At 35.0% G+C, this 27,458-nt stretch overlaps 1 protein-coding gene, 1 long non-coding RNA gene and 1 other non-coding gene across 3 annotated transcripts in view; 2 read left to right on the forward strand and 1 right to left on the reverse strand.

Moving 5' to 3' along the window:
- Positions 1-27,073, forward strand: LOC140613031 (uncharacterized). The gene is made up of 2 exons (XR_012014149.1): positions 1-63; positions 25,624-27,073. It is a non-coding gene; the product is annotated as an uncharacterized lncRNA (long non-coding RNA).
- The window catches only part of RSBN1L (round spermatid basic protein 1 like), a 60,477-nt gene that overhangs the window by 19,791 nt on the left and 13,228 nt on the right, over positions 1-27,458 (reverse strand). The window contains exons 2-3 of the mRNA XM_072791410.1: positions 10,019-10,135; positions 1,470-2,110 (exon numbers count right to left, since the gene is read on the reverse strand). Coding sequence (XP_072647511.1) covers positions 1,470-2,110; positions 10,019-10,135 — 758 coding nt within the window. The remainder of the gene's footprint in view (positions 1-1,469; positions 2,111-10,018; positions 10,136-27,458) is intronic.
- Positions 19,247-19,354, forward strand: LOC140613681 (U6 spliceosomal RNA). Its single transcript, XR_012014573.1, has one exon. It is a non-coding gene; the product is annotated as a U6 spliceosomal RNA (small nuclear RNA).

Genomic DNA, 27,458 nt, shown 5'->3' on the forward strand with positions numbered 1-27,458 from the left:
CTTTATTTTGTAGGTGAGAAAACTGAGACATAGAGCTAAAGCAGCTGTCTAGTGTCACATTTGGTACGTGTCAAGACCAGGACTAGCCCCCTTCTCTTTCCATCCACCCCATATCAGAGTTCCTCCAGCTACCCACATTAACCCAGTCACAACTCACTACAATGACTATAAAGTATTACTACAAATTAAATCTGGAAGAGAGGTTCCAAATTTAGGACAAGGGACAAGAAAAACCTCAAGTTATAGACTGGTTTAGCTCCAAGTACATGTTGTTAGTCCCTGTAACTCATAAAGCATTTTCCCAAATAAAAAACTCTATAAATGGTTAAAAAAAAAATCATTCTCTGGAGGGATACCACAAATTAGATTAAGAGACAGAGCTTTAAAAAGAGAGAGAGAGAGAGAGAGAGAGCGCTTTACTTAGGAAGAATCAAGAAATCAGAAATAAAAGTATGTGTGGATGTGACTGGATGTCCAGACCTTAAATAGTTGGAAACTATAACTTAAACATGTATCAAAAAAAAAGAAATATACTCAGAGTAAGTAAAACAGTTCTGGATAAAGATTAAGGAGATTGTGTTCTACTCCTGGTACTGCTGCCAAACTTAAAATAGAAAGTTACGCCTATCTATGTTTGTTTGCTTATTTGTAAATTGAGAAAGGTTGCAACAGATGATCACTAAGATCCCTTTCACACTTTCTTTACTTTTTTCCCTCCTTCCAAATTAGAATAATGTCAATTATTACTTAGAAAACTGGAGACTTCAGCACCCATAAATATGAAAATCAGCTAATCTCCTGGCCTAAGCAGTCCCTGATCTGAGAGTGGGTGAAAAATGTCAATGGCCTTTCAGAGGAGTGCACATTCACTTTCAAGAGTCAGTGGACCAGATTTTGCCTCCACTGTCTACGATGATGGACGTTCTATTCTATAGAAAAGGATAGGAAAGGAAGTTAGCTCAGTAAATGCAGTGCTACTTTTCTCACATAATTGTACAATTAACTGATTCCTTTGTACGACAATATATTTAACAGCTGACATTTACTCAGCACCTACTATGCGATGCATCGAGCAGCAAGCGATTTTAAGGCATAAAGCAAGAAGTCAACTTTAGGTGATTTTCAAGTAAGGGAATTGCTTACATGGAAAATACATGGCTAAATTCATTTCAGTCCTTTCATTTCCAAGATAAATACTTGCAAAAAAGGACAACAGAATCCTATTTCAATAATTATCTTTAAGAAAAAAGAGATTAAGTAGACTCTGAAATTTATACTCTTATGTTTACATCAAGAAAGTAATTTATTCTTAATATTCCCAAGAGTTGTCATTATATTCTTACCTTTTTATTTCAAACCTACAGTAAAATGAACAGAAACTTGTCTAAAACATTTAACTAAACAAAAACAAAAACATTTAACTAAAAGTTAAAAAAAAAAAAAACCCTACAAAACTAAAAACCTCTTACCTGAGCATGAAAATTGGACATAGTCGTCGTTTCTATATCCTTCTTTCCTAATATCTCCATTTTCACTGGTGAATTGGGAAAATTAAATGAAAAGTAGTCTAAAAAGTCAGGTAAATAAGTAGCTGCCCCATGAACAATACCCATTACATAGAAAGCTGCAGAGTTTTCATTTTCACTGAACACTAGACCCACAAACTCTTCTGCAAACCTCTCCATCTCCACAGGAGACAGGTGGGAGAGTTCATTACTGTAGGCGTGGATAACGGATGCGCCTCCATTAGGCTGGTGCTCAATATGAATGAGCTGTTTGAACTCCAAAGTGTCCAACCTTTTGAGGTTATTCTGAACCCGTGGCTCCTTTAATGAGACAAATGGAAACTCATTATTCTCTGGAATTTTGGAATCATAGTTCTTGTTATCCAAATTCTTTCCACTGTAATCCTTTACATTATCACTTAGGATGCCTTTGGCTTCTTGATCTTCAACATCAGATAGCAATCCTGAGCAGATGGTTTGAATTGATTTGCTATACATTTTTGGACGCTTCCGTTTTTCATTCTCTTTGTGTTTCTTTTTCTTTTTCTTCTTTACCTTTTTTATTTGTAAGTCTTCTGCATTTGTTTTTGGTTTCTCCTTCCCACCTGTGAGGGGAAAAAATTTTTTTAACTCTGTATTGTAGTTACTTAAAAAAATCATGCTTAAGGAACTGTCTAGAACAAACTTACACCTATAGTCTCCCATGGTACCATTCTGACATGTAGCAGATTCTCAGTGTTTACTGAAGTAATGAATGGACATTACAGAAAGTATATTCTTCAAATTTAAAGGGAGAAAATCAGAAATGGGATGCTGAACAGAGGTCAATATGAATAACGACCTCCAGATGTTTCCCACTGATATATATCATCATTTTTACTCATCTAAGTTCTTCAAAATTGCATGTAGTTATCAATACTTGTAAATCATAATGGGAGAAAACGACTTGCATAGTGTAACAGTAACAAACACAGCATTTCCTTAGCTTTTTACCATATTTCCTCCTTAATAAAACTACTCTCTCATCTAAAATGGGCTATTTTAGAGGTCCACTAGAGTTTGCAAAGTTCCTGATGAAGATCCAATAAGGCGCCATAAGGAAGATGATAGAATAATTTCTCACATTCTAAGCATAAATAAAGTATACCCATGTACTAATAAAGAGATAAATATAAAAGACTTGGGGCATTATAAGCTTATATATTAATGAGCTTATGTAACTGAAGTAGACTCTAGGCCCAGAAATTTAGAATTCCAAAAAATAAGAGTAATTTAGAGTCTATATAGCTACAGACTAAGTGTACCTATAAACATGTAACATTATCACAATATATTTCTGTACAATAAGAAAAAAAGGAGAAAGTAAACACCTTCACAAGAAAACATGCTTCCTAATATGAGAAAGCCAGTAAGAGTTAAGAAGGCATTCACTGTTTCCACCTGTTACTTCACTTTTTACAGATTGCCTGTTATGAATTAAATTTTCTCAATCTACTTCCTTACCTAAATGTTTTCATATTCACAAATGTCTTTTATTCTTGTCTCTAGTGAGTGAGGTGTCCTGCAGACTTTTCAAAAGTAAGCCCTTCCCACCAACTCCAAAAATCGTTACAAAAAATATAGTTTCCTCTCCTCTTCTTTTGACCAAACTCTTCATAAAGAACCATCTATGCCAAGTGCCTTCTATTACCTTATCATTCTCATCCCTTAAATTCTAGGTCTGCTTCTAGTCTACTCAAATTTACTTTTCCGGAACATTCAAATATCAAATTCAGTGATATTCTTTCAAATCATTCTTCCCAATCTCTCCAAGATTCAACAATTATCCTGTTCATCCTTGATTTTTCACTTCTTTATTAATTCTTGGTCTAATAGTCTCTTGATTGTCATCCTAAATGCTAGAGCAGTATTAATCTTTCTGTAAGTTTTATATATTGTTTGATCATATTCATCCCTTGAGTACACTTCTTTCAAGGGTTCTCAATGCCTCCCAAATAAAATATAATCACTTCAGTATGGAATCCCAAGACAATGCTCTCGAGTACTTCATTCTCTGGTCAATCTGCACTATTTATAATTTCTTATAAAACAGCTAGCCCTACCTTATCTTTCTATCACTTGCAAAGGCATTTCCTCTCTCCCTAAAATACCCTTATCCAGCCCAGTACTTACTCCTGACCTCTTTCTTACCCATTCTTTAAAGACAACTCGTATCAATTCCTTCATTTTGCTTTCTCTCATTTCTCTAATTGGAACTAGAATCACTTCATTCTAAATTCATACAAAGTTATTTTTTTCACTCATAGAATACTTTTATATCATGTGTCCTTCCACATATTATATGAGTGAAACAAGTAACTTTTATATGAATTCAAAGTGAAGTGATACTTTTTCCCCGTCACTGTATCCTTCGTGTTATTTAATACCTTGCTATAGATGAATATTTAATGAATCCATGAACGAAAAGATTTCTCTCACCAACTGAGATCTGTGGAATTTTTCCTTGTCCCCTTTACAGCCACAGTTTTCCAGAATATAAATACCATCAACTCCTAATCTTGGAAACAACAAATATCAAAATTCTCTCAAGGTGGGGCACCTGGATGGCTCAGTTGGATGAGCGTCAGACTCTTGATTTCAGCTCAGGTTGTAGTCTCAGGGTTGTGGGATGGAGACCCTTGATGGGCTCACATTCAAGCGTGGAGTCTGCTTGGGATTCTCTCTCTCTCTCTCTCCCCCTGCCCCTCCTGCTCACTCTCAAATAAATAAACAAATCTTTTTTAAAAAGAAAATTCTCTCAAGTTGATAGCAATTCTAAAAAAGGGAGTTTAATGTTAACAATAAACCATTACTTCTAAAAATTCATAAATATGCAATGAAGACTAAATTGGTATAATCACAAAAAGCAAAAATAAAAGCCTTTCAACTTTACTGAGGTTTGTAAAGCCATAAAATTCTCTACAGAGACCACAAGTAAGTAAGTAAATATATTAACAAATTCATACTTGGAACCTTGGATGAAGTATCGAAATATTCGATTCAGATAAGTATCTTAAGAACAAAATTAATAATAAAAAACAGGGAGGTAATCAAAATGAAAAAAGAAGTGGATTTTTTTTTTTTAAGATTTTATTTATTCGAGAAAGAGCAAGAAACAGTGAGCACGCATGAGTCAGGGGAGCAAGAGGGAGAGGGGAAGCAGACTCCTTATTGAGCAGGAAGCCTGATATGGGGCTTAATCCCAGGACCCGGAGATCATGACCTGAGCTGAAGGAAGACACTTAAATGACTGGAGACCCAGATGCCCCAAAGAGGTTTTATATGTAAGCAAAATCCAAATATATCAAGGAAAAAAGACAGAAATGAATTTAAAAACAAAACATAAAGTTTAAAAGGCCTAAGTATAATAACTAAATTGAAAACACAGTAAAATTACACAAGTTATATGGATTGCCAAAACAATTTCATTTGAATGAAAATATAAGTTTAATATTATATTACATTTATGCCTAGCATATGTTTAAAAAGTAAAACAGAAAATATCCAGTCATTAGAATACATGTTACTTTGAAATGAAATAGGCACAACAACCTATTTATTTTCTTAGTCACGAGAATGGATAAGAATAGTAATAGTATTAAACAGAAACTGAAAAATGTAAAATAGTAAAAAAATCAGTGAAGAGAGTCTCATAATGAGCATCAAAGAATTAGATTCCCAAGACAAACTACTCTGTAATTAAATACTCAAGAGAGCACAGTATGCAGAAGAGAGTTAACATAACATGCCTGAGACTGCTAATCTTAGAAAGGCCTGCTCGCAAGGTTGACCCTTGGCTGGCATCTGAGAAACTTGTTCTTTGGGAATGTTCCCACAATTCGCTGATAGGAGTGGCTCACTGTACCTAAACGTTTTGTGTCAACGATATTGTTTATGCTGAATACCTGTTTTCCTTCTGGGAGCCTGGAATTTTGGTAGATGCTAGACAGAAGGTGCCTATGTAACCAACATTCAATAGAAACCCTGGGCACCAAGTCTCTAATCAGCTTCCTGGTAGACAACATTTCACATGAGTTGTCAGTTCACTGCTCAAAAAATTGAGTGTATCCTGTGTGACTCCACTTGAAGAGTACTCTTAGAAGCTTGTGTCTAGAGACTTCCTCCCATTTGCCTCCTCTCTCAACTGATTTCACTTTGTATCCTCCGCTACAGTAAATCATAGTCATGAGTACATCTATATGCTGAGTCCTGTTAAGTCCTTTAGCAAATCACCAAACCTGGGGGTAGTCTCAGGGTCCTCTGATGGACACAAGTAAAATGCATTCTTTACATTTAAACCAAACCAAGGCACCAGCATTCACTAGATAGATTTTTTAAGTTTTATATAATCTGTCATTCATTTCCTATCTTAGAATGACATGAAATGCAGCAGACATATGGAGAGAAAATTTTTAAATACTTTAAGGAAATTAGACCATTTTGAATATCAATGTTCTTCCCTTACACTCCCTTACTTACTAAAAAAGAAGTATTTAAAGCACACATTTCCCTAAATCCTATAATTCTTCAAATCAGACCTATATATTTTTTAAAGGATCCTGATAAATAACCGTAACAGAAAGAAGAGCTGTCATAATATGGACCCTCAAAAAGTATGAACGTGTAAGGTTGATAGGGGATCCTCCCCCAAGACACAGATACACACACACAGTGGACCCCATACAAACACACATACACACAGAACCACAGATATGAAAATGCAAAGAGAGATTGAGATACAAAGGAAGGTACACAAAAGCAGCCAGAGAAAATGAGACTCTCACTCAAAAAAACAAAACAAAATAAAACAAAACACATAGACACAGATAAAAAACAAATTATGTGGGGCAGCCCGGTGGCTCAGCGGTTTAGTGCTGCCTTCAGCCCAGGGCCTGATCCTGGAGACTCGGGATAGAGTCCCAAGTCAGGCTCCCTGCATGGAGCCTGCTTCTCCCTCTGCCTACGTCTCTGCCTCTCCCTCGCTGTATGTGTCTCTCTTTAAATAAATAAAATCTTAAAAAAAAAAAATTATGTGTTAATAGCTAATCATATAAAAAAACTTTTAAAAAAATCACAAATTTACTGGCATTAATTTCCATCACTAACCTTAGTATACTTTTAGTGTTAAAAATAGAAAAAATAAAAAATAAATTTAAAAAATAGAAAAAATAGGACAGCGTGGGTGGCTCAGCAGTTTAGCGCCGGCTTCAGCCCAGGGCCTGAGCCTGGAGACCTGGATCAAGTCCCACGTCGGGCTCCCTGCACAGAGCCTGCTTCTCCCTCTGCCTGTGTCTGTGCCTCTCTCTCTCTCTCTCTCTCTCTCTCTCTGTTTCTCATGAATAAATAATCATTAAAAAAAAAAGAAAGAAAAAAGAAAGGCTGCCCAGAAAAATTGGTTCTAATTTCACATCTAATATGGGAATTAATATTTATATATAACTTCATTACCATACATAGAAAAAAGTAGTAATTAGCTTAGCTATTTTCAACCTCTGGTCTTTATAGAGAATGACTTTGTTCGCACAGCATTATTTTCACTCTTCCTGACATGAATTACCTACCTATGACCTTTGGTAAACTACCAATAATCTTGGATACTGGCTTTTTTTAATCTCCATTCCCCCCTGCTCACCAGAAAGCTTCTCTGATATACTATAATAAAACTTACTCTCAAAAACACTATAATCATTAATATCTCTGTTCTTACAACTTTTCACAACATAGAAATGGCTGGAACATATAATTATGCTCTGTATAAGTAGTTGGCAGACATTAATATAAAAGGATGAACTAAATAAGCTTATGTGTCGGGGGATCCCTGGGTGGCTCAGTGGTTTAGTGTCTGCCTTCAGCTCAGAGCATGATCCTGGAGTCCCGGGATCGATTCCCACATCAGGTTCCCCGCAGGGAGCCTGCTTCTCCCTCTGCCTCTCTTCTCTCTCTCTCTCTCTCTCTGTCTCTCATGAATAAATAAACAAAAATCTTAAAAAAAAAAAAAAAGCTTATGTGTCAAATATATTTGTTCCTTTAAACTATTTCTCATAAAGCACATTATCCTATTTTATGGATTTCTGCATTAATAAAAACTTTCTAGCATGTATATAATTATGTACACATTTCTAGTCATATTCAATCTGATGCAGTTTTTGATGAAAACCTGAAGGAAGTGAGGCTGGTGTGGAGTTAACAGAATCTATTTTAGATGTGCAAGTGCTGTCATCAAACAATCAATGCTTGAGTGTGCCATTGCTTGCAACATTAGCATTATCACAAGGAGAAAATTATAAGGACAAAATAAAGGCTGAAAGCCATGAAGCAAAAAAGGGCACACAGTAATAAGTAACAGTACACGGCCTCCACCAAATTGATTCTGTTGTTGCTACACGAAATCAATAACAAAGAGGGCCTTTCCCTGATGATAGATTAGCAGAGCAAACTGTTTTTATTGGATAATGACAACAGCTAACACTTACTTGGTGCTTATGATAGGACAGGCATTATTTCCCAAAGGAATCATGTTTTATTCATTTAATTATCTATATCTTACCCAGGGAGGAGATAATTTTGTTGCTGTTTTGCAATCACAAGATTTAATCTTTCATACACGTTTACAAAAAAGATTCATATCCACTTATTGAATTATATGTGGGCCAAACACCATAGTTAGGACCTCTACCATACTTTACCTCATTTAACCTTCACAACCCTGTAAGGCAGTAATTAAGTTATCATTTACCTCTGTTTTACAGTAAATACATTTTCCCATGGTTATCTCAGAGGTCACTAATTCATTTCCAAAATTATTTTTCCTTTTATCTTCACTAGGTTTTCAGTTTAGCTCACTTCAAAATATCTCCTAGATTTTTCATCTACTTCAAAGTCAAGGTTACTATTGCATATTACTGAAGCATCTCCCATTTTCTAAAATTATTTTAAATTTTGTTTGCATATGTAATCTCTAGATTCACATATTTCACATTAATGGTATGTAAGGAATCCAACATTCAATTGAGCAACAGGAATTTTCATCACTGTACATTCCACTGGATAAGAAAATGACTATCTGACTAAACCAGTAAAAAATGACTATTTGACTAAACCAACAGGGTAAAGTTAAGTAAACACCTCAAGCATGAATCATTAGCTTCTGTACAGCACTAGTGTAGCTAGATTTGATTCCTGCCTCAAAGGCTTACACTCTAATTAAACAACACAAATAAAACACATTGTCAAAAGAAACAGAATAAAAGGACCACGAGCATTTACTAAGTAGCCATCCACTTAAGCTCAGACCTATTTCTTCCAAGGTCAAAAGAACTTTACAAAATATAAAATTCTGACAAGTAGAAAATAGAGCTTAAATAAAGTGTGACAAAAAAAAAAAAATCAGGAAACATGACAAAAAATGAAAATATAGAATCTAATATTCTGTTTGTCTTAAATAATATAAAGTTTATCCAGTTATTTCATTACACATACAGTACAATAGCCTTTTCTTCTTAATGTGGATATAATGGTATATTAACACATAAGTCTAATATCAAATTAATCAAAGTCAGTATGTTCTGACCCGCAAATTCTCAACTAAGTAGGGGCAGCTAATGAATTTGTTAGCTGTCTAGCAACCAGACTGCCACTGATTCTTCTTATCTTGCTATCAGAGTAAATTTAAGACTGTCCTTACTTCAATTTCTACCACACATATTCCTTTAAAAAGTTCAGATTTATTGATAGGATTTGTATTATTACCCAACAACCACCCCCTAAGTATAAATAGCAACTGAAAACAAATGTAACAATAGAGAAAAAAACAGGAAACAAAAAAGAGGACATTCTTTAACCCTGCAACACACACACAAAGTAAAACAGTATACCTCCTAATTCAGGTCAGAGTAAAATGTTCCCTCTCTGATACTAGACTATACTATGGTGATTATTGTCAAATATTTTTAAGTTCACTTCTTCTACCATCCCTATCTTACTAAAATTGTTTTAGCCTTTTTAGATGATCTAAGTATGGGTAAAAACTAGTAATGCAAACATAGAATTAGATAACCTACTTCAAGGAACCTAATAGTTTAATGAAGCCTAATCTTTTCTACTTTTTCATTACACACAAATGAAATATACTAAAGATGCTACCATACAGATTAGAACCCCTCACTATTACAAAACTTTTCATATTCTCACTATTAAAGTTTATTGTCAGCAAAATTCAGCAACAAACCTTTATTTGAATCACTAAGCTAAAGTACACTGAGCAATCACCGAATATAGGGATGCCTGTGTGACTCCAAGTCGATTGAACGTCTGCCTTGGACTCAGGTCAAGATCCCAGAGTTTTGGGATGGAGCCCCGCCCGCATCAAGCTCAGTGCGCAATGGGAAGCCTGCTTCTCCCTTTCCTGCTCCCCCTGCTGGTGCTTGCTCTGTCCAATAAATAAAACAAACAAAATCACCGAATTATAAACTTACTTTTCAGCAAAATCTTTACTTCTCCGTTTTCTTTCTTGATCTCATTCATTACTTTATGCTTCTTCTTCTCTCTCTCTTTTTCTTTATCTCTCTCTTTAATTTTGTCTTTGATTTTATCTGAAAGACAAAACAAAGGAAATATTTAAAACTCTTGTAATTTTCTCCCAAGAACTATACAGAATCTAGAATATACAGAATCTAGAATATACCATGAAAAATCAGAATGAAAAGCAAACATGCCTTTTATTCTTCCTCTCAGGTCTGGAGAAACAGATTTCCAAATTTCCTGTCATATATTAACATGGAACACATAATATATACATCATAAACTATTAAAATTTATCATTATACATTTCACTCTCAAGATTGTTCTTCTTTAATTCATGTCAACCACAATATTAGACTAACCTCAAGTCACTTAAAATAACTAACTTTAATCAAGATGGTAAACTACAATGGATAAAGTGCTAGGCTTTGAAGTTGATCGTATCTGGATTAATACCATAACAATATAAAAATTACTCAATCACAGTTTCCTAACTTATAAAATGGTGGTTATCTTTCTCACAGGTTACAAAAAAAATGTATAAAGTGACTACCCAGAGCCTGGTACAGATAGGATTGGATGTTAGTTCCCTTACCCTTGTACCTTTTAAAAAAGATATGACTGATCTGACTAGGTAGTGATAATAGGATATTAAAACAAAAGATATAAGAACTCTAGGAATCATTGATCTGCATTCTAAAGATTCAAATTTGAGTTTAAGATTATTTGATGTCCTATTCTTATTCAATCAAGCTACTATGTACCCAGCAAAACAGACGATGTAGAAAAGAATTTCAAAATAGTAATGTAGTCTTTGCTCTCAAAAAGCTTACTACTGAGGAGCACCTAGGTGGCTCAGTGATTTAACATCTGCCTTCAGCTCAGGTGGTGATCCCAGGGTCCTGAGATCAGGGCCCCTTCTCCCTCTGCCTATGTCTCTGCCTCTCTCTATGTGTCTCTCATGAATGAGTAAATGAAATCTTAAAAAAAAAAAAAAAAAAGAAAAAGTTTATTATTGATTACAAAGTCATGATTGAAGCACTTTAAAACTGTAAAATATCTTGTAATGTAACAGAGATTATACAGTACATGCACATATTGCAGAATTTCTTAAAATCCTTCCTTACTTTCCTTTCTATAAATACTACCCTAATTCAGGTCCTAATCACCTCCTGATTAGGTTACCGTCTAGATTAGTACTGCCCAGTAGAAATATAAAGTTTACCAGATACATAAATTTGAATTTTCTAGTAGTCAACATTAGAAACAAAAACCAACAGATGAAATTAATTTTAATAATGCATTTTATTTAACCAATAGATCTAAAAATTGTCATTTCAAAATGAAACCAACACTAACAAATTATTGAGACATTTTACATTGTTTTTCACTATAAGACTTCAAAATCCAGTATATTTTACACCTAAAGCACAACTCAATTCAAAGTGTTTAACAGCTGCATGAGGCTAGTGGTTACTACACTGAATAACTCAGGTCTAGACTACTTAAACAGATTAACTCTCAAAAACTAAATCCATGTACTTAATAAACATTTTAAAACACTCATTCATATAATAAAAAATACAAATTCGAATAAGAAACTTTACCTATCAAACTGACAAAGTGCTTTGATTAAAAGTGGTAATACTCAAAGCAGAAGAGAAGATAGTTGATGGTAGAACAAACTCACCAAGTTAACAAATATCCACTGCTGAGTATAGGAAAAGGGTTAGGGATACAGAAGTGAGTAAGTAAGGTCTTCATCTGTTCATAGAAAACTTAAATTCTAGAAATAGATTAAGCTGTTCTCCTGCTTCAGACTAGTTTGCTACTCTTCCTGATGTTCAAAGTCTTTGAAATCCTGTCACAGGCTGTCATCCAGCCATAAAATATTACTCCAAATAGATGGAGCTTACACACATATAAAAGTCAGGCTCCCTGTGAGGAGCTTGCTTCTCTCTCTGCCTGTGTCTCTGCCTCTCATGAATAAATAAATAAAATCTTTAAATAAATAAAAATTATAAAATTATATTATTAATTATTAATATATACACACATACAGAAATAATACTAAAAGATAATAGTGCAAATTATTAAAAGCCATTTTAAAAAATATTTTATTTATTTGACAGAGTGCATAAGCAGGGGAAGCAGCAGGGAGAGGGAGAAGAAGAGGGAGAAGCAGGCTCCCCATGGAGCAAGGAGGCCAATGAGGGGCTCAATCCCCAAACCCTGGGATCATGACATGAGCCAAAGGCAGATGCTCAATCAACTGAGCTACTGAGGCACCCCCAAAACCATTATTTTGTTTAAATTCTACACTTAATGTGGGACTCAAACTCATGACCCCAAAATCAAGAATCACATGCTCTACCAACCGAGTCAGTCAGGCACCTCTAAAAGCCATTATTTTTAGATAGCAAGAAGTTTCAAAGTCTCTACGACAGGACCATATTAGTTTCATAAAGTAGGAAAAAGGGTCCTAGAATATGCCTTCAGGTATAATATTAAGTAAAGATAAACTGAAGATATAAAGTCATTATATGAAAAATATCTAGAAACAGAAACAATAGCATAGCCAAAACAAGAAGAGTGACTGACAACATAATTATAGTTACCTCCCACCCCAAACCCAAAACCTTCTAAGGAAAGCAAACACAAACCATCCTATATATTCATAGCAGAAAAGCATTTTTGTGGGACAACAAAATCTGTTTGCTGTCCCAACCTACACACATCTCAATCTTTCAACCTTTTGCCCTTCCTAGAATTTTTTGCTTATCAGGGCATATCCTTTTTCAAAATCTAACTTTAAATGTCTCCATTAAATGTTTCATAATTGGGATCCCTGTGGTTCAGCGGTTTAGCGCCTGCCTTTGGCCCAGGGCATGATCCTGGGGACCTGGGATCGAGTCCCACATTGGGCTCTCTGCATGGGAGCCTGCTTCTCCCTCTGCCTGGGTCTCTGCCTCACTCTCTCTCTCTCTCTGTCTCTCATGAGTAAACAAATAAAATATTTTTAAAAATAAATAAATGTTTCATAATCAGATTACAGATAATATAAAGATGTTGTAACACATGTTTACACGTTATAGGTAAACATTAAAGTGGAAAGCCTAAAAGTTGAGAAGACCTAGGTGCAAGTTCTGCAACTTTGATAACAAACTCTCAGATCTCCCATTTCAGCTATAAATGGAGTTTACATAAAGATTAAATAGGAAATAGACAAACGCATACTGTAAAGATATAAGCCTATGAATGCAGATTATCTATGTCTATCCATTATATTGAGCCATAATAAGCATTTTTTGGCTATAACAATATAGAATACCACTGTCTATAGAATCTCAAGTCTGCTGTTATATTATAGTGTATTCACACTCATAAAAGCCACTTCTGTATCTTTTCAGAAGGAAAACGGCTCCCTGGCATCATGTTTCCTATAATATATACTGTTCTTTAAAAAACTGTCATTCTAAAAAAAAAATTGTCCTTTTTAATTTTTATTCATTTCTCTTCATGACCAAGAATTTGTACAGTTTTATCTTTCATGGTCTCATCTGAGACTCCCGTCTGCTCCTCCCTCAGCCCCTCTCTCTGCTTGTGTGTGCTCTCTAATAAATAAAATCTTAAAAAAAAAAAAAAAAAGAATGAAGGAAAGGAGAAGGAATAAATGACTAAGTCATTATAAAACCAAAATAAACTATAAATTACACATATGGAAAAATACACATGTGCTAAAGACAATTACTGTATGTAAAAGATTAAAAAAATTGATTAAAGTAATTTAAAATAAAATAGAAATGGGATTTTCAAACATATACTCAATTTACTAACTTAGCAGTACCTTTCAGATTTCATACACCCAATATATTTCTATTAAGTATTTATGCGCAAGAGCAAAAAATGACTAATAGTGCTGTACACTAAGAGTCTTAAAATCAACAATATCATTTGATTCTTACTGTGGGTCCACTATGGAAAATCAGTTCTTAAATAACAAAATCATTGTTTTTATTTTGTTGTAATAAAATTTACTAGTCTCTACCTGTATCAGTCATTATAATAATACAGAGAAGAAAACACACACACACAAATATTAGATGAGTCACTTCAGTAAGGAGAAAGTCATAAAAAGCATTCTTAGAGAATCCTTTCAAGAAATTTTTTTAATTTTTAATTTTTTTAGAGAAAGAGAGAGAGAGAGAGAGAGAGAGAGAGACCCAGAGTGGAGGGTAAGCAGAGAGAGAGGAGAGGGAAAATCTCAAGCAGGCTCCACATCCAGTGCGGAGCCTGACACGGGGCTAGATCTCATGACCTGAACAGAAATCAAGAGACAGACACTTAATGGATTAGGCCACCCAGGCACCCCTTTAAGAGATTTATAATACAATAACAATCCATTTATCTGGAATCTTAAGAATTAATTCGTAGTTTTAAGTAACAGAAAATTGCCACTATTTTTTAATCATTCTAAAAATTTTCAAAAGTATATTATATATTTCCTTGCTTGCAAAAATCTAAGAAATAGGATTGTCTTTTCATGACAAAAATTTAAACTCATTATTATACTCATATTGATGAACTCAAAAGCAAAAAAAAATGTACCTGTTCAAAACTAAAAAACAGTATTTCAGTATCATTTAATTTTTATTGTCTCAACTATCATTTATCATTCCAAGTATGAGAGGTGACAACTCTAACTTCTGGTGGTCACCAACAGGCTCATTCTCATCTGTTCTGTACTAAGAAATCAGACCAGGTCCATTAATACCCTACTGTATAATATAATAAGCAGGTTCTCTAGCTTTGTTAGAGCAAATTTCACACTGTATTTTTTCTGTTATAAACTTATCTTTCTTCTTATAATGATCCCTGCTCCCACCAGTGTATAGCTTATGTTCCTTAAGGGTAGAGAAGGCTCTACTTCTTCAATAAATGTCTGATTCATGAAACAGGTCCTATGACACAGTAAGAAATTATTGTGTTATTTTTTACAGTACATTGTGACTTTCTTTTTAGGTGCTCTATGTTAGTCTGTATTCATTCTTCCTTCTTTTCCTAGTCATACCACAGCAAGGAAGGAAATTCTTAGTTCCTACAGCCTTCCAAGAGTAGTTCCTCAAATTTATTTCCCTTTTCTAACCGGCCTGGTTGTTTTTGACAAAAAATCCTAAGATTTAATGAAGCTACTCCTTCAAAAATATTAGGCATCCACAATTTTTCTGTGTAAGTCTCAATAAAAACAATTTTCCTTAAAAAGCCATGGAGGGATCCCTGGGTGGCGCAGCGGTTTGGCGCCTGCCTTTGGCTCAGGGCGTGATCCTGGAGACCCGGGATCGAATCCCACATCGGGCTCCTGGTGCATGGAGCCTGCTTCTCCCTCTGCCTGTGTCTCTGCCTCTCTTTCTCTCTCTGTGACTATCATAAATAAATAAAAATTAAAAAAAAAAAAAAAAAAAAAGCCATGGAGTAATTTCTTTTTTATGTAGGTCTCTTTTAATAGGAAGAATTCTTACAACATAATATCTAAAAAAAAAAAAAAAAAAAAAAGGAAAGGAAAGAAAAGAAAAGAAAAGAAAAGAAAAGAAAAGAAAAGAAAAGAAGAAAAGAAGAAAAGAAAAAAAAAGAAAAGGAAAACAAGAAGAAAATAATAGTTCAGGGGTGGCTGGGTGGCTCAAATGGATGAGCATCAGACTCTTGGTTTCGGCTCAGGTCATGGTCTCAGGGTCTTGAGATCAAGCCCTGCCTCAGGCTCCATGTTCAGCAATGAGATTCCTTCTCTCCTTTTCTCTCTGTCCTTGCCCCCCTTTAAAAAAAAACCTGATCGTTCCTTTGATCTCACAATCCCACTGCTAGGATTTAATAAAAAGGAAAGAACAAGCCAGCACAAATATACATATACAGGAGTCCTCATATTATTTAGAATTATGAAAAACTGTAAATAACTTAAATGTTTAATAATTGGGAACTGATTAAATTTGGGTATATTCATTAATGGGAAAATATGAAGACATTAAAAATCATGTTTGAATAACAGTTAATATCATGAGGCAGGGATAATTATCATGAAATGTTAGAGGAAAATGGCAACTTACCATATATAAATGTAAATTTATAAAATGTTACCACATCTGTCATATACATATGTACACCTGTAAATATATGCTAAACACATACATACATATTTAGGTATATACATCTGCATATACACCCACACAGGAATCTTAAAGGAAATCATTTAAAAAAATAGTTGGACTTTATATAAAAACTAATAGACATAAATATATTTAAAAATTACATAAAAATGAACATGACACAATAAAAATAAATATAATATAAAAAATAACTGGACTTCCCAGTCTTCCCACCCTTGTCCCAGTCAAGTAATCATTCAATCTCAGTCCTTTAGGCAAACATCCAGTTTTTGTTGTTAGGAGAAAATGAACAGGCTTGAAACTCAGGTACTCCAGGCAAGGCAAAGAGTGGAGCTAAAAACAAGCTAACTGTCCTTCCCTAAAATGCTTAAAATAAATTGAATCAGGAAAAAAAAAAACAACAAAAAAAAACCTTTCAGAATTTAAAAATACAATAGCAATACTGAAAAGCTCAAAAAGTTGGAAGATAAAGTTGAGATAATCTTCCAAAAAAGAGAGTAACAAGACAAAGAAGTGGAAAATAGCAGAAAATATAATGACCTAAAGGATCATTCCTAAGGGATTCAGAGATTCAATATCAAATTAATTAAACTTCAGAAAAAGAAAACAGAATTTTATAGGACAGAAAAATGCCAAAATAAATAAGTGTAAGAATTTTTTTCAGACAAGATAAGTCACCAAAATTAAGATTCCCTCAAGGGATGAGCACAAAGAATGGAATTCACAGTGGTAGCCCCCTCTTACCACACACACACCAGGCACACTATCATGAAATTTCAGTACACTGGAGATGAAGAAAAGATCCTAAAAGCTCGTAAGGAATTAAAACGAAACAAAACAAAATCAGATCACATATAAAAGATCAGGTCATAACATGGAATTCTTCAACATGACAGCAGATGCTAGAAAACAATATAAATCCCGTCAGAATGCTGAATGAAAATAATTTTTAATTTGGAATTCTTTAATCTGCCAAACTATCAATCAAGTATGAGGGAAGACATGATCAGACAAGCAAAAATTCAAAAATTTTTACTATACACACATCCCCTGTTATGATATGCTCAAGTAAATTAAGGAGTAAACAAACCACTGCAGAAACTACCTCCAGGAATAAAAAGGAATTGTCAGATTATCTCTTATCACACAACACAAAGAACAGGACAGAAAACGAAGACGCAATAGACATAAACAGATTTTTCTTGACTTACAAGGGGATTTTGTCTCAATAAACCCATTCATTGTAAATTGAAAACTATCATTAAGTCAAAAATGCACTTAATACACCTAACTTACAAATGTGCTCAGAACACTTAAATTTGCCTGCAGTTGGACAAAATCATCCAACACAAAGCCTACTTTATAATAAAGAAGTGTTGAGCACCTCAAGTAATTTATCGAATATTGTACTAAAAGCGAAAAACAGAATGGCTGTATGAGGACAGAATGGTTTTTAACTGTATAGGTTGTTGATCCTTGTGATCCCATGATTGACTGGGATTATGGCTCGATGCTCCACACAGCATCACCAGATATGTGATACCAATATGCTACCACATGTTGCTAATTCAAAAAGTACAGTTCAAAATTTAAAAGTACGATTTCTCCTGAATTGCACTGCTTTCACACTATCATCAAGTCAAAAAATTTTAAGTCATTGCAAGGCAGGGACCATCTGTGTGTAGAGAGGCAATTTTTAACTATTATGAAAATCCAGGGCAGCCCCAGTGGCTCAGCGGTTTAGCACCGCCTTTGGCCCAGGGTGTGATCCTGGAGACCCAGGATCTAGTCCCACATTGGGTTCCCTGCGTGGAGCCTGCCTCTCCCTCTGCCTGTGTCTCTGCCTCTATGTCGCTCATAAATAAATAAATTAAAAAGAAAAGAAAATCCAGAATGCTGTACAGAAAAGGATCTCTGACTGTACCGAACAGTATTTGCAAAGTCATAATTAGCACTGATTATCACACTTTAAGTTTTATTATATTACTGGATGGAAAAAAAGCTAGGTTATAAAAAGTGCTAAATCCTATTACTCTCAACAAGAATGCAATATATGTCTACAACTGACCAATCAGAAACTAAAAGGCAGTATGAGCACTTTATTCAGAAATCTGGAATTAAAAGATGAAACTAAAGGAGTTAATAGCTGGGGTCAGGGCAGGAAATGCAGACAGTTAGGGACATAATCTCATTAAAAACCTTTCAGTACTACTTCATTTTTTAAAAAAAGATTTATTTATTTGAGAGAGGGAGAGCACATGCAAACACACACATACACACACATACACACACACACACACACATGCACACACACAAGTGGGGGGAAGGGCAGAGGAAGAGAATATTCAAGCACACCCCTTGCAGAGCATGGAGCCCTGGGGGGTCTTGATCCCAGGACCCATGAGATCAATGACCTGAACTGAAACCAAGAGCTGGACATTTAAAACTATCAGAGCCACCCAGGTGCCCCTTGATTTTTTTAAATTAAAAAATTTAAATTAAGTTTTTTAAATTAAATTTTATTTTTAAAATTTACAAAGTCATGGCCTTCCTCTCAAAAACCAATAGCCCCATTCTAATTATGAAAAAAATCAGACAAACCCCAATTGAAGGACATCTTACAAAATGCCTGATCATTACTCCTCAAACCATCAAGGTAATCAAAAGCAAGAAGTCTGTGAAACTGGCATAGCCAAGAAGAGCCTACACAATGACTAAATGTAAAGATACTACAGTATCTTGGGTGGGATCCTTGAACAGAAAAATGACATTGGGTAAAAACTAAGGGAATCTGAATAAAGTATGGACTTCAGTTAATGATAATGTATCAATATTGATTCATTAATTGTGACAAACATACCATACAAATGTAAAATTTCAATAAGAGAAAGTGAGGACAGAATACATGGGCACTCTGTAACTTTTCTTAAATCTAAAACTATTCTAAAATTAAGAGCTTACCAAAATTTATATTTATAAAAATTTATAAAGGTAAAACTGAGTTAATTAAAAGAAAGAAATACAGTGCTTACTTCAGCAGCACAAATACTAAAACTGGAACCACACAGAAAAGATTAGTAGGGCCCCTGAGCAAGGAAGACATGCAAATTCATGAAGCCCTTTCATATTTATGGGACAGATGGTGGCTACACTTGTGGTGAGCATAGCATATGTATAAAGTGTCAAATCACTATTTGGTACACTTGAGGCCAATGTGCCACTGTGTGTCAACCATAGTCAAATAAATAAATAAGAAATACCCAAAGAGTTTGTGTGCATGAGACTAATATGGCATTGTGTCAACTATACATATATACATGACACAGACACACATAGTTTGTGTGCAAGTGTGTATACATTTCACTCAATGTAATGGACAGAGTTCCAAAACACACTCTTAAGTAAAATGAGCAAGTTATAGAAAAACGCATATAGTATATTTAGGTTTTTAAAAATAGGCTATGTATTCTTTTCTGTGTGTACATGTACTTATGTATATAGGTAAATGCATAGGAAAAAGTCTGGAAAGAAGAACACAAAACACCTAACAGGGTTCACTTCTGTAGAAGGAATAAGAGGAACTGTTGGTTTTTATTTCATGTACTTCTAAATTATTTATATTATTAATTATAATTTCTACAACATAAAGGGATTCATATTACTTATGTAATTAAGTTGTTAGACTATATCTCTTTCTTGCAATTAGAACTGATAATTATATTCAGGTTTTTTTTTTTTTTTTAAGATTTAGAGTCACTTAAGATTTATCAGAAGAGATAAGAAAAAAACACTTCAAAATAAAACCGTGAATAAATATATAACCTAATACACACACATAATGAAAATAATACTCCTGGGGATTCCAGGGTGGCTCAGCAGTTTAGCCCCTGCCTTTGGAGTCCTGAGATCGAGTCCTGTGTCCTGTGTCAGGCTCCCTGCATGGAGCCTGCTTCTCCATCTGTCTGTGTCTCTGCCTCTCTCTCTGTGTCTCTCATGAATAAATAATATTTTTTAAAAAGGAGAAAATAATCTTCCTTTTTAAAAAAGTCTTCCCTTCATTACAATTGTTAAGTGCACTTCTACTTCACTTTATATACAGTAGCTCAACGTCATGCTATAGTTAACAAAAAGAACAAAAGGAGAAAATATGATACAATTATATGTGTATTCTGAATAAGTATGAATATACTTATTCAACATAATAGATTTTAAGGAAAAGACAGAAATCCCATACTATATATACCATGACTCATTAAATGAAATATTTTTGTAAAAAGAAGGATCTTCATATAGGTTCATTAGATTTTTGTTGTTGTTGTTAGTGTCACGGGGGGCCTGGCTGCCTCAGTCAGTAGAGCAACTCTAGATCTCAGGGTCATGAGTTCAAGCCTCACGCTGGGCATAGAGTTTACACTAAAAAAATAAAAAAGTAAATAAAAAAATGAAGAAGTGTCATAAAAATCCACACTACCTATTCTTAAGAAGTATCGGTAGAATTTCCTACTAAAGCTTTCAGCCACAATACATTCTTCTCTCTTCTAAAGATCTATTTATTTGAGATATAGATTTATTTATTTGAGATAGAGCAGGAGCAGGGAGAGGGGCAGAGGGAGCAGGGAGCCTGATGTGGGCTTGGTTCTGGGATCAGGACCTGAGCCAAAACCAGACACTTAACCTACTGAGCCACCCAAGCATCTCGCCACAATACATTCTTGTGGCACAATCCTCAAATAGGCTTCCTGCTATCACAGTTTTGCCTGCTGTGGGTATGCAGCAGGATTCACACGTAATAATGCAGTCTATGAAATCAGTCTGAGCAACAACACTGATATTCCTGATCACCCTCTCCAGATAGTAAGTATACCTATAAATAGATCTGAAAACAAGCAGGACCCAGGAGAAAATGAGAAATAATACAGAATTGAAGGGGGAGGTAGAGGGAAAGTAACATTATAAAAATGGAAAGAAAAAAGATATATTAAAAAGAGAAGTGATGCCTTCTCAGCTCAGCCTTTTTTTAATTGGTTCTCATTGCAAAAGATTAACTAGCCTCTTCCTCAAAACTTCTTCCTACATCTCAGTGGAATTGCACATCCTGACTACTCCAGAATTCATGATCCTATCTATCATCAAAACCTGTACAATCTCCTTAGCATCTTATCTTAGGCATACTTCTTTCTTTTTACTCTATACTTGTCTAAGAATGCACTCCTAGGATTTAAACTATAACTGTTAGGCAAATGAATCCCCAAGCTAATATCTCAACCCAACCTTCTAAAAAAGATTTTATTTATTTATTTATTTTTTTTAAAGATTTTATTTATTTATTCATAGGCACAGAGAGAGGGGCAGAGACACAGACAGAGGGAGAAGCAGGCTCTATGCAGGGAGCCCGATGTGGGACTCGATCCTGGGTCTCCAGGATCACACCCCGGGCTGCAGGCGGCGCCAAACCGCTGCGCCACCGGGGCTGCCTTACTTACTTACTTACTTACTTACTTACTTTTACTTACTTACTTACTTACTTATTTATTTATTTATTTATTTATTTGACAGAGAGCAAGCACAAGTGCGGGGGAGTGGGAGAGGGAGAAGCAGGCTTCTCACCGAGCAGGGAGCCCAACATGGGGCTCGATTCAATGACCCCAGGATCATGACTCCAGCGGAAGGCCAGATGTCTAACTGACTGAGCCACCCAGGTGCCCCTCCACCCAACCCGTTGGCCAAACTTCACCACTTCGTCTCCACAAGAAATATTTAACACCCTGGGGCACCTGGCTGGTGCAGTCAGTCAGCAGAGCCTGCAACTTTTGATCTTGGGGTTGTGAGTTCAAGCTCCACATTGGACATAGAGATTACCTTAAAAATAAAAATTAAAGGGATGCCTGGGTGGCTCAGTCAGTCTTCGGCTCAAGTTGTGATCCCAGTGTCATGGGATCAAGCCCTGCACTGGGCTGCCCACAGGGAGCCTGCTTCTCTCTCTCTGCCTATGTCTCTGCCTCTACGTGTCTCTCATGAATACACAAACAAAATCTTAAAAAATTTAAAAAAAATAAAAATTCAAAAAATCTTAAAAAGAAAAGAAATATTTAACACCAAAATCATCATCTTTCTCATATAAAGGCCCAAGCTTTCCTTTTCATTCCCTGTTTATGTTAAAGGCACATCCCCCAACATCTAAATTCAAAATTCTCAGAAACCTTTATACTTCCCTCTTCAGATTTTTCCTAACATTCAATTACTTGGTCAGTTCAGCCTATTCTTCCATTGAAATATGTCCATCTTCCTTTACCTTTCCACAGCCATCATCATAACTGATTAATTATCTTCTGAAAGAAGTGATCTTCCTACTTAGTTTCTCTCCTCTTCACCAATCCATTCAGCAGAGTGACCAAAAAATACTCCTTGAAAATACATCTCATCATGTCACTCTCTTCTACTTTAAACAAATGAACAAACCCACCCTATGTCAAAAAGGAAAATCCTCGCAGTATGCCATTCAAGAATCTGTAGAGTCAAAACAAACTTTAATAATTTCTTCTACTACTCAACCACATGTATATGTACACAAGATTCTGGATTGTTTGATTCATTACTACTTGTACTCCATTTAGTTAGAATGCCTTTGCCCATCCCAATTCCTGCCAATCAAAATTCTACACATCCTGCAAGATTCAGCTGAAATTCAGCTTCTCATTAAGGACTCCTTGATCCCTACTACTAGAAATCACCACTGCCTCTTCCTCCTTTTTTATGATTTGAATGCTGCTTCTTTGAAACCTCTTCTACCTGCCATGCTGGATTATAAACTTTTCTGCAAGTTTTTATATCTAACACATCTTTGTCTTCTATAGAATCTAGAATAGTGTTTTGCACATTACTGATGCTCAAAACGAATGAAGTTTCCACAGGGCAAAAGAAGAAAAGGGTTATTAATATAAATAAAAGCAAATTACTGAAAATCATCTGAAGGGTCAGCAAAGAAGTTAAGAAAAAAGTAACAAGAAAAAGAAACAAGATGAGTAACAATACAAAGTGTCTGTTATATCCCAGCTAGTAATCTTTCCAATTAAATTATAAATTCTTGAAGTCAAGAAATATAAACAGCTTTCCTCTCTGCATTTCCGTACACAGTGTCAAGCACATAGCAGGCAGTAAGTAAATAAATGTTTGTTGAATCATATGGAAAAAAGTAGAGGACAAACCAGAGAAATGAGGTAATTTAAGAAATTAAACGCTGTTGTAAGTATTCTACAAGCTTCCAGAAATAAACAATAAGAAAATAGTTAAGAGTATGACAAGAATCAGTAAGACAGTGTTGAAGCAGGGTAGTTGCCAGAAAGTTTCCACAAATTTAGTGTTTTCATAGGAACAAATTAAAGATTTCACCTACTCTCATTTTACAGAGAAAAAAGTTGAGGCCCAGAGTTTCAAGATTTTCTCACAGACACTAAGTAGCATAACTAGGAAAACTCCTAACCAGGTCCCCAAATTTCCAGTTAAGAGCTCTTATGCCACACTTTAGGAAAGAAAACCAAAAAAAATAAATAAATAAAATGAGAATTCTTTGGATTGCAAATGTTTCATTGTATTTAGCTAATAATAGATAATTCTTAACTTATAATCTGTACATATAAGCAGCACTATTTCTAGCTCTTCTGCACCAAATATTTCCCAGTAGATAGTTATTTAATAGGAAGGAATGACATAGAAATGGGTTCCAGAAACTTGGAAGGCAAAGCAGAAAACCCTTTCTTTCTAATTAAAAGATGGCTGAGATCTGACAGGCTTGAGGCTGATGGTATTTAAAATATCCGACTCCTCTAGAGTTGTCTGTTCATCCATACTGAGGGAAACTACTGAAAGGGTGAAAGGTCCTTAGGGATTAAACTGTAAAAGCTGCTATGTGTTAAGAACCCTGAAATATGAAAGACCCATGCAGTTCAGGTAACTAAGACCACAAGGACTTAGGAATTGCTGAACTGAAGGAGTGTAAGGGAGCTTCTCCTGGTTGTACTTGCAAAGTCAGGAGCTTATGCTAACTGAACTCTGATGAACCTTTCTCTTTTAGTGTTCTCTGATTCGATGTTTCTGCTTTTTTCAACAAGGGGCAAAATTTAGGATAATGACTCATACAGCAACAACGTCCTATGTTTTGTGCAGTAATGCAAAAAATGTTTCTGTCTGAAGATGTTAGAGGAAGTTCAAATTGTATAATACTTATCTATCGTGCTATTCAGGAATAGGCAGGTTGCTCTAACATATTGAGACCAAAAACAAGGAAGAGAACATTGAAAATGTAGTTTAAGACAGCTGGGTATTACAAAATTCTATATGTACTGTAATACATTGGAAATAACTCAGGCTTTGTAGTTAGACATATTTAATTTCCAGCTCTGCCACCAACCGACACAAATTACTTACTATGTTAGTGTGTCTCTGTATTTTCATCTATCGAAGATAATAGCCCTTATCTTTTAAAATTTTTAAGGACTGAAGGCAACACCGGCATTAGTTCTAACACTACACCCAGTATGTATAACAGGCATTTGACCAAGGTAGCTATCATTATTAGATATAAATAGTAGAATTTTATTAGGAAAGCATCTAGTAACATCCTAGCAACATCTAGTGACAAATAGTAATAGTAGTCACAAAAACAGACTCACTAAAAAGGAAAACAAAAAATTAAATACTAAATAAATAAATAAATAAATAAGGTAAGGTAAGGTAAGATAAGTAAGTACTTAGAGGAAAGCCAAAGCCAGGAATAACATGAAATAGTGGTCTGGGCTCCCTTTTCTATCGTAATTAAAAATTTCAGGTCAGGCTTTCTTCACTGACCAACCATGAAAGATCTGCCTCCAAAACAGCAGCACAATTACTTTTCCTCCTCTCAAAATATTGTAAAAGCAAGATACAAATGTACTAAGGCATTATATTTGGTATCTAGATCACAGACTTAAATCCCCATAGTCACTGAATTTTATACTATAGCTGTCATATAAAATGTGATTCACACACAATCTGGGATATTCTAGACCTCTAAAGTCAACATTATACAATTACATACGTTATTTAATTAAAATTATACTCTATAATGCAAACAGTAAATCATATAATATTTAGTTAATGATAACAGCATATATGGGAACCACTGCTCTTATATACTATTGTTTTCATACAACCAATTAAAGTTCTAAATTTTAAAAAGTTATATATTTTAAAAGTATCATTAAATATTGCTCCTAAAGGTTCTTTATCTATTTTCAATTTAGAATGTACTCTAAGTGAAATTTTACACAACAAACATACCTATTAATGCCCTAATATGTGTACAGGGAGGAAATGATTCAGACTTCCAAAGCTAGGTTATAAGAAGCCTTGCTGTTTCTACTCAGGTCTCTTGGAGTCCTGAGCTTCCATGTAAGAAATCCAACTATCTTGATGAGATCATATGGAAAGACCCCAAGATGACACAGAGAGAGAGATGGACTCAGCTTCGCATTCACTTACCCAAGGGATGAGAAAATACCCAGGTGAGTAAAGCCATCTTGGGATCTAATAAACAAGACCAGCCAACATCCAACCACCACTGAGCAACTCTACTCACCCCTGCATGAAGCAGAATCACCTAGTAAATCCTGCTGGAATTCCTGACCCATTAAATCATCAAATATAATAAAATTGCTGTTATTTTAAGCCACTATGTTTTAAGTTTGTTACACAGCAATAGATGGTATATCCTTCACAAAATCTTAGAGTCCATGAATAAATTGTTTGGGGTAAGTTATGTATGTACAAAACTTGCCCTGACTTCAGAGAAATGTTAAGCAGAATTTGTCTTATAAAACACACTGATGGTTAAAATCAAAAGTGAAGGGCCAGAATGAAGATGCTCAGCAATATATAATGTCAGAACTATAATCAAACATCTTGAAATTATTTTCTTCCATTAGTTTTTATGACATAGTAGAGCTCTTTTCCTACCTAGTTCCATGAATGTTATACTTCAAATAATGCTCTCTACCTAGAATTCCTTCATTTCTTTACTGAAATCCTACTACCACCAAAGGTTCTCTCAAACATCCATTCCTACCTCCTGTATTCCTTTTCCCTTTCTTAATATCTGCCTACTTCCATTTCCACCAGTACCTTCACTATTTTCCATCCATCTTGTGGTATTTAACTTACTGCATTAAACATTATAATTACTTTTTTCTAGTATCCTATTCGATTGTTTAAGGTACTTAAAGGCAGAAGCTTTATTGTTGATTCTGTCATTTTTATTAAAACCTACCACGGCACCTAAGCACTAAAAATGTTTGTCAAGCTAAGTAGTTCTACTCTGCTAACAGAAACCTCAGGTTTCAAAGACAAACACAACACTGGAAGTACCACCAAAAAAAAAAAAAAATCACTTCCTGAATATTACAAAGTATCTTATTGTGATTCAATTTGTTGGGATCCCTGGGTGGCGCAGCTGTTTGGCGCCTGCCTTTGGCCCAGGGCGCGATCCTGGAGACCCGGGATCGAATCCCACATCGGGCTCCCGGTGCATGGAGCCTGCTTCTCCCTCTGCCTGTGTCTCTGCCTCTCTCTCTGTGTGTGACTATCATAAATAAATTAAAAAAAAAAAACAAAAAAGTGATTCAATTTGTTTCTCTGGAGTCCCTGGGTGGCTCAGTCAGTGACACATGTGACCCTCAATCTCAGGGTCCTAAGTTCAAGCCCCAAATGGGGCATGAAGCTGAATTAAAAAAAAAAAAAATCTGCTCCTGATTATGAAGAATTGATAACCTTTCACTACTATATAACTTCATACCCAATTATCAAGTATATATAGAAAAACCAAAAGCTTTCTTATATACCAGTAGCAATCTGGAAAAAAATCCCCCCAAATGAAACAACACCAGAAGAAAACTTATAATCTGTATTAAATATAAATAAATTTTTTGGAAATATAAAAGAATATGAGTAGGTAAAGATATACATGTAGCTTGTAAGTATAAAGAAAATTCTGTAATTACAATCTGCCCCTACTTTAATCAATAAATTTAACAAAAGCCCCCAGGTGACAGGGAGGGGGGAAAGAGTAGACTTTACAAAATAATTTTCAACTTAATAAGGAAAAATAATGGGATGCTTGAGTGACTCAGTGTTTGAGCACCTGCTTTCGGTCCAGGAATCGAGTCCCACATCAGGCTCCCTGAGAGGAGCCTGCTTCTCCCTCTAT

Source organism: Canis lupus, chromosome 21 (assembly GCF_048164855.1).
Source record: "Canis lupus baileyi chromosome 21, mCanLup2.hap1, whole genome shotgun sequence".
Taxonomy (NCBI): domain Eukaryota; kingdom Metazoa; phylum Chordata; class Mammalia; order Carnivora; family Canidae; genus Canis; species Canis lupus.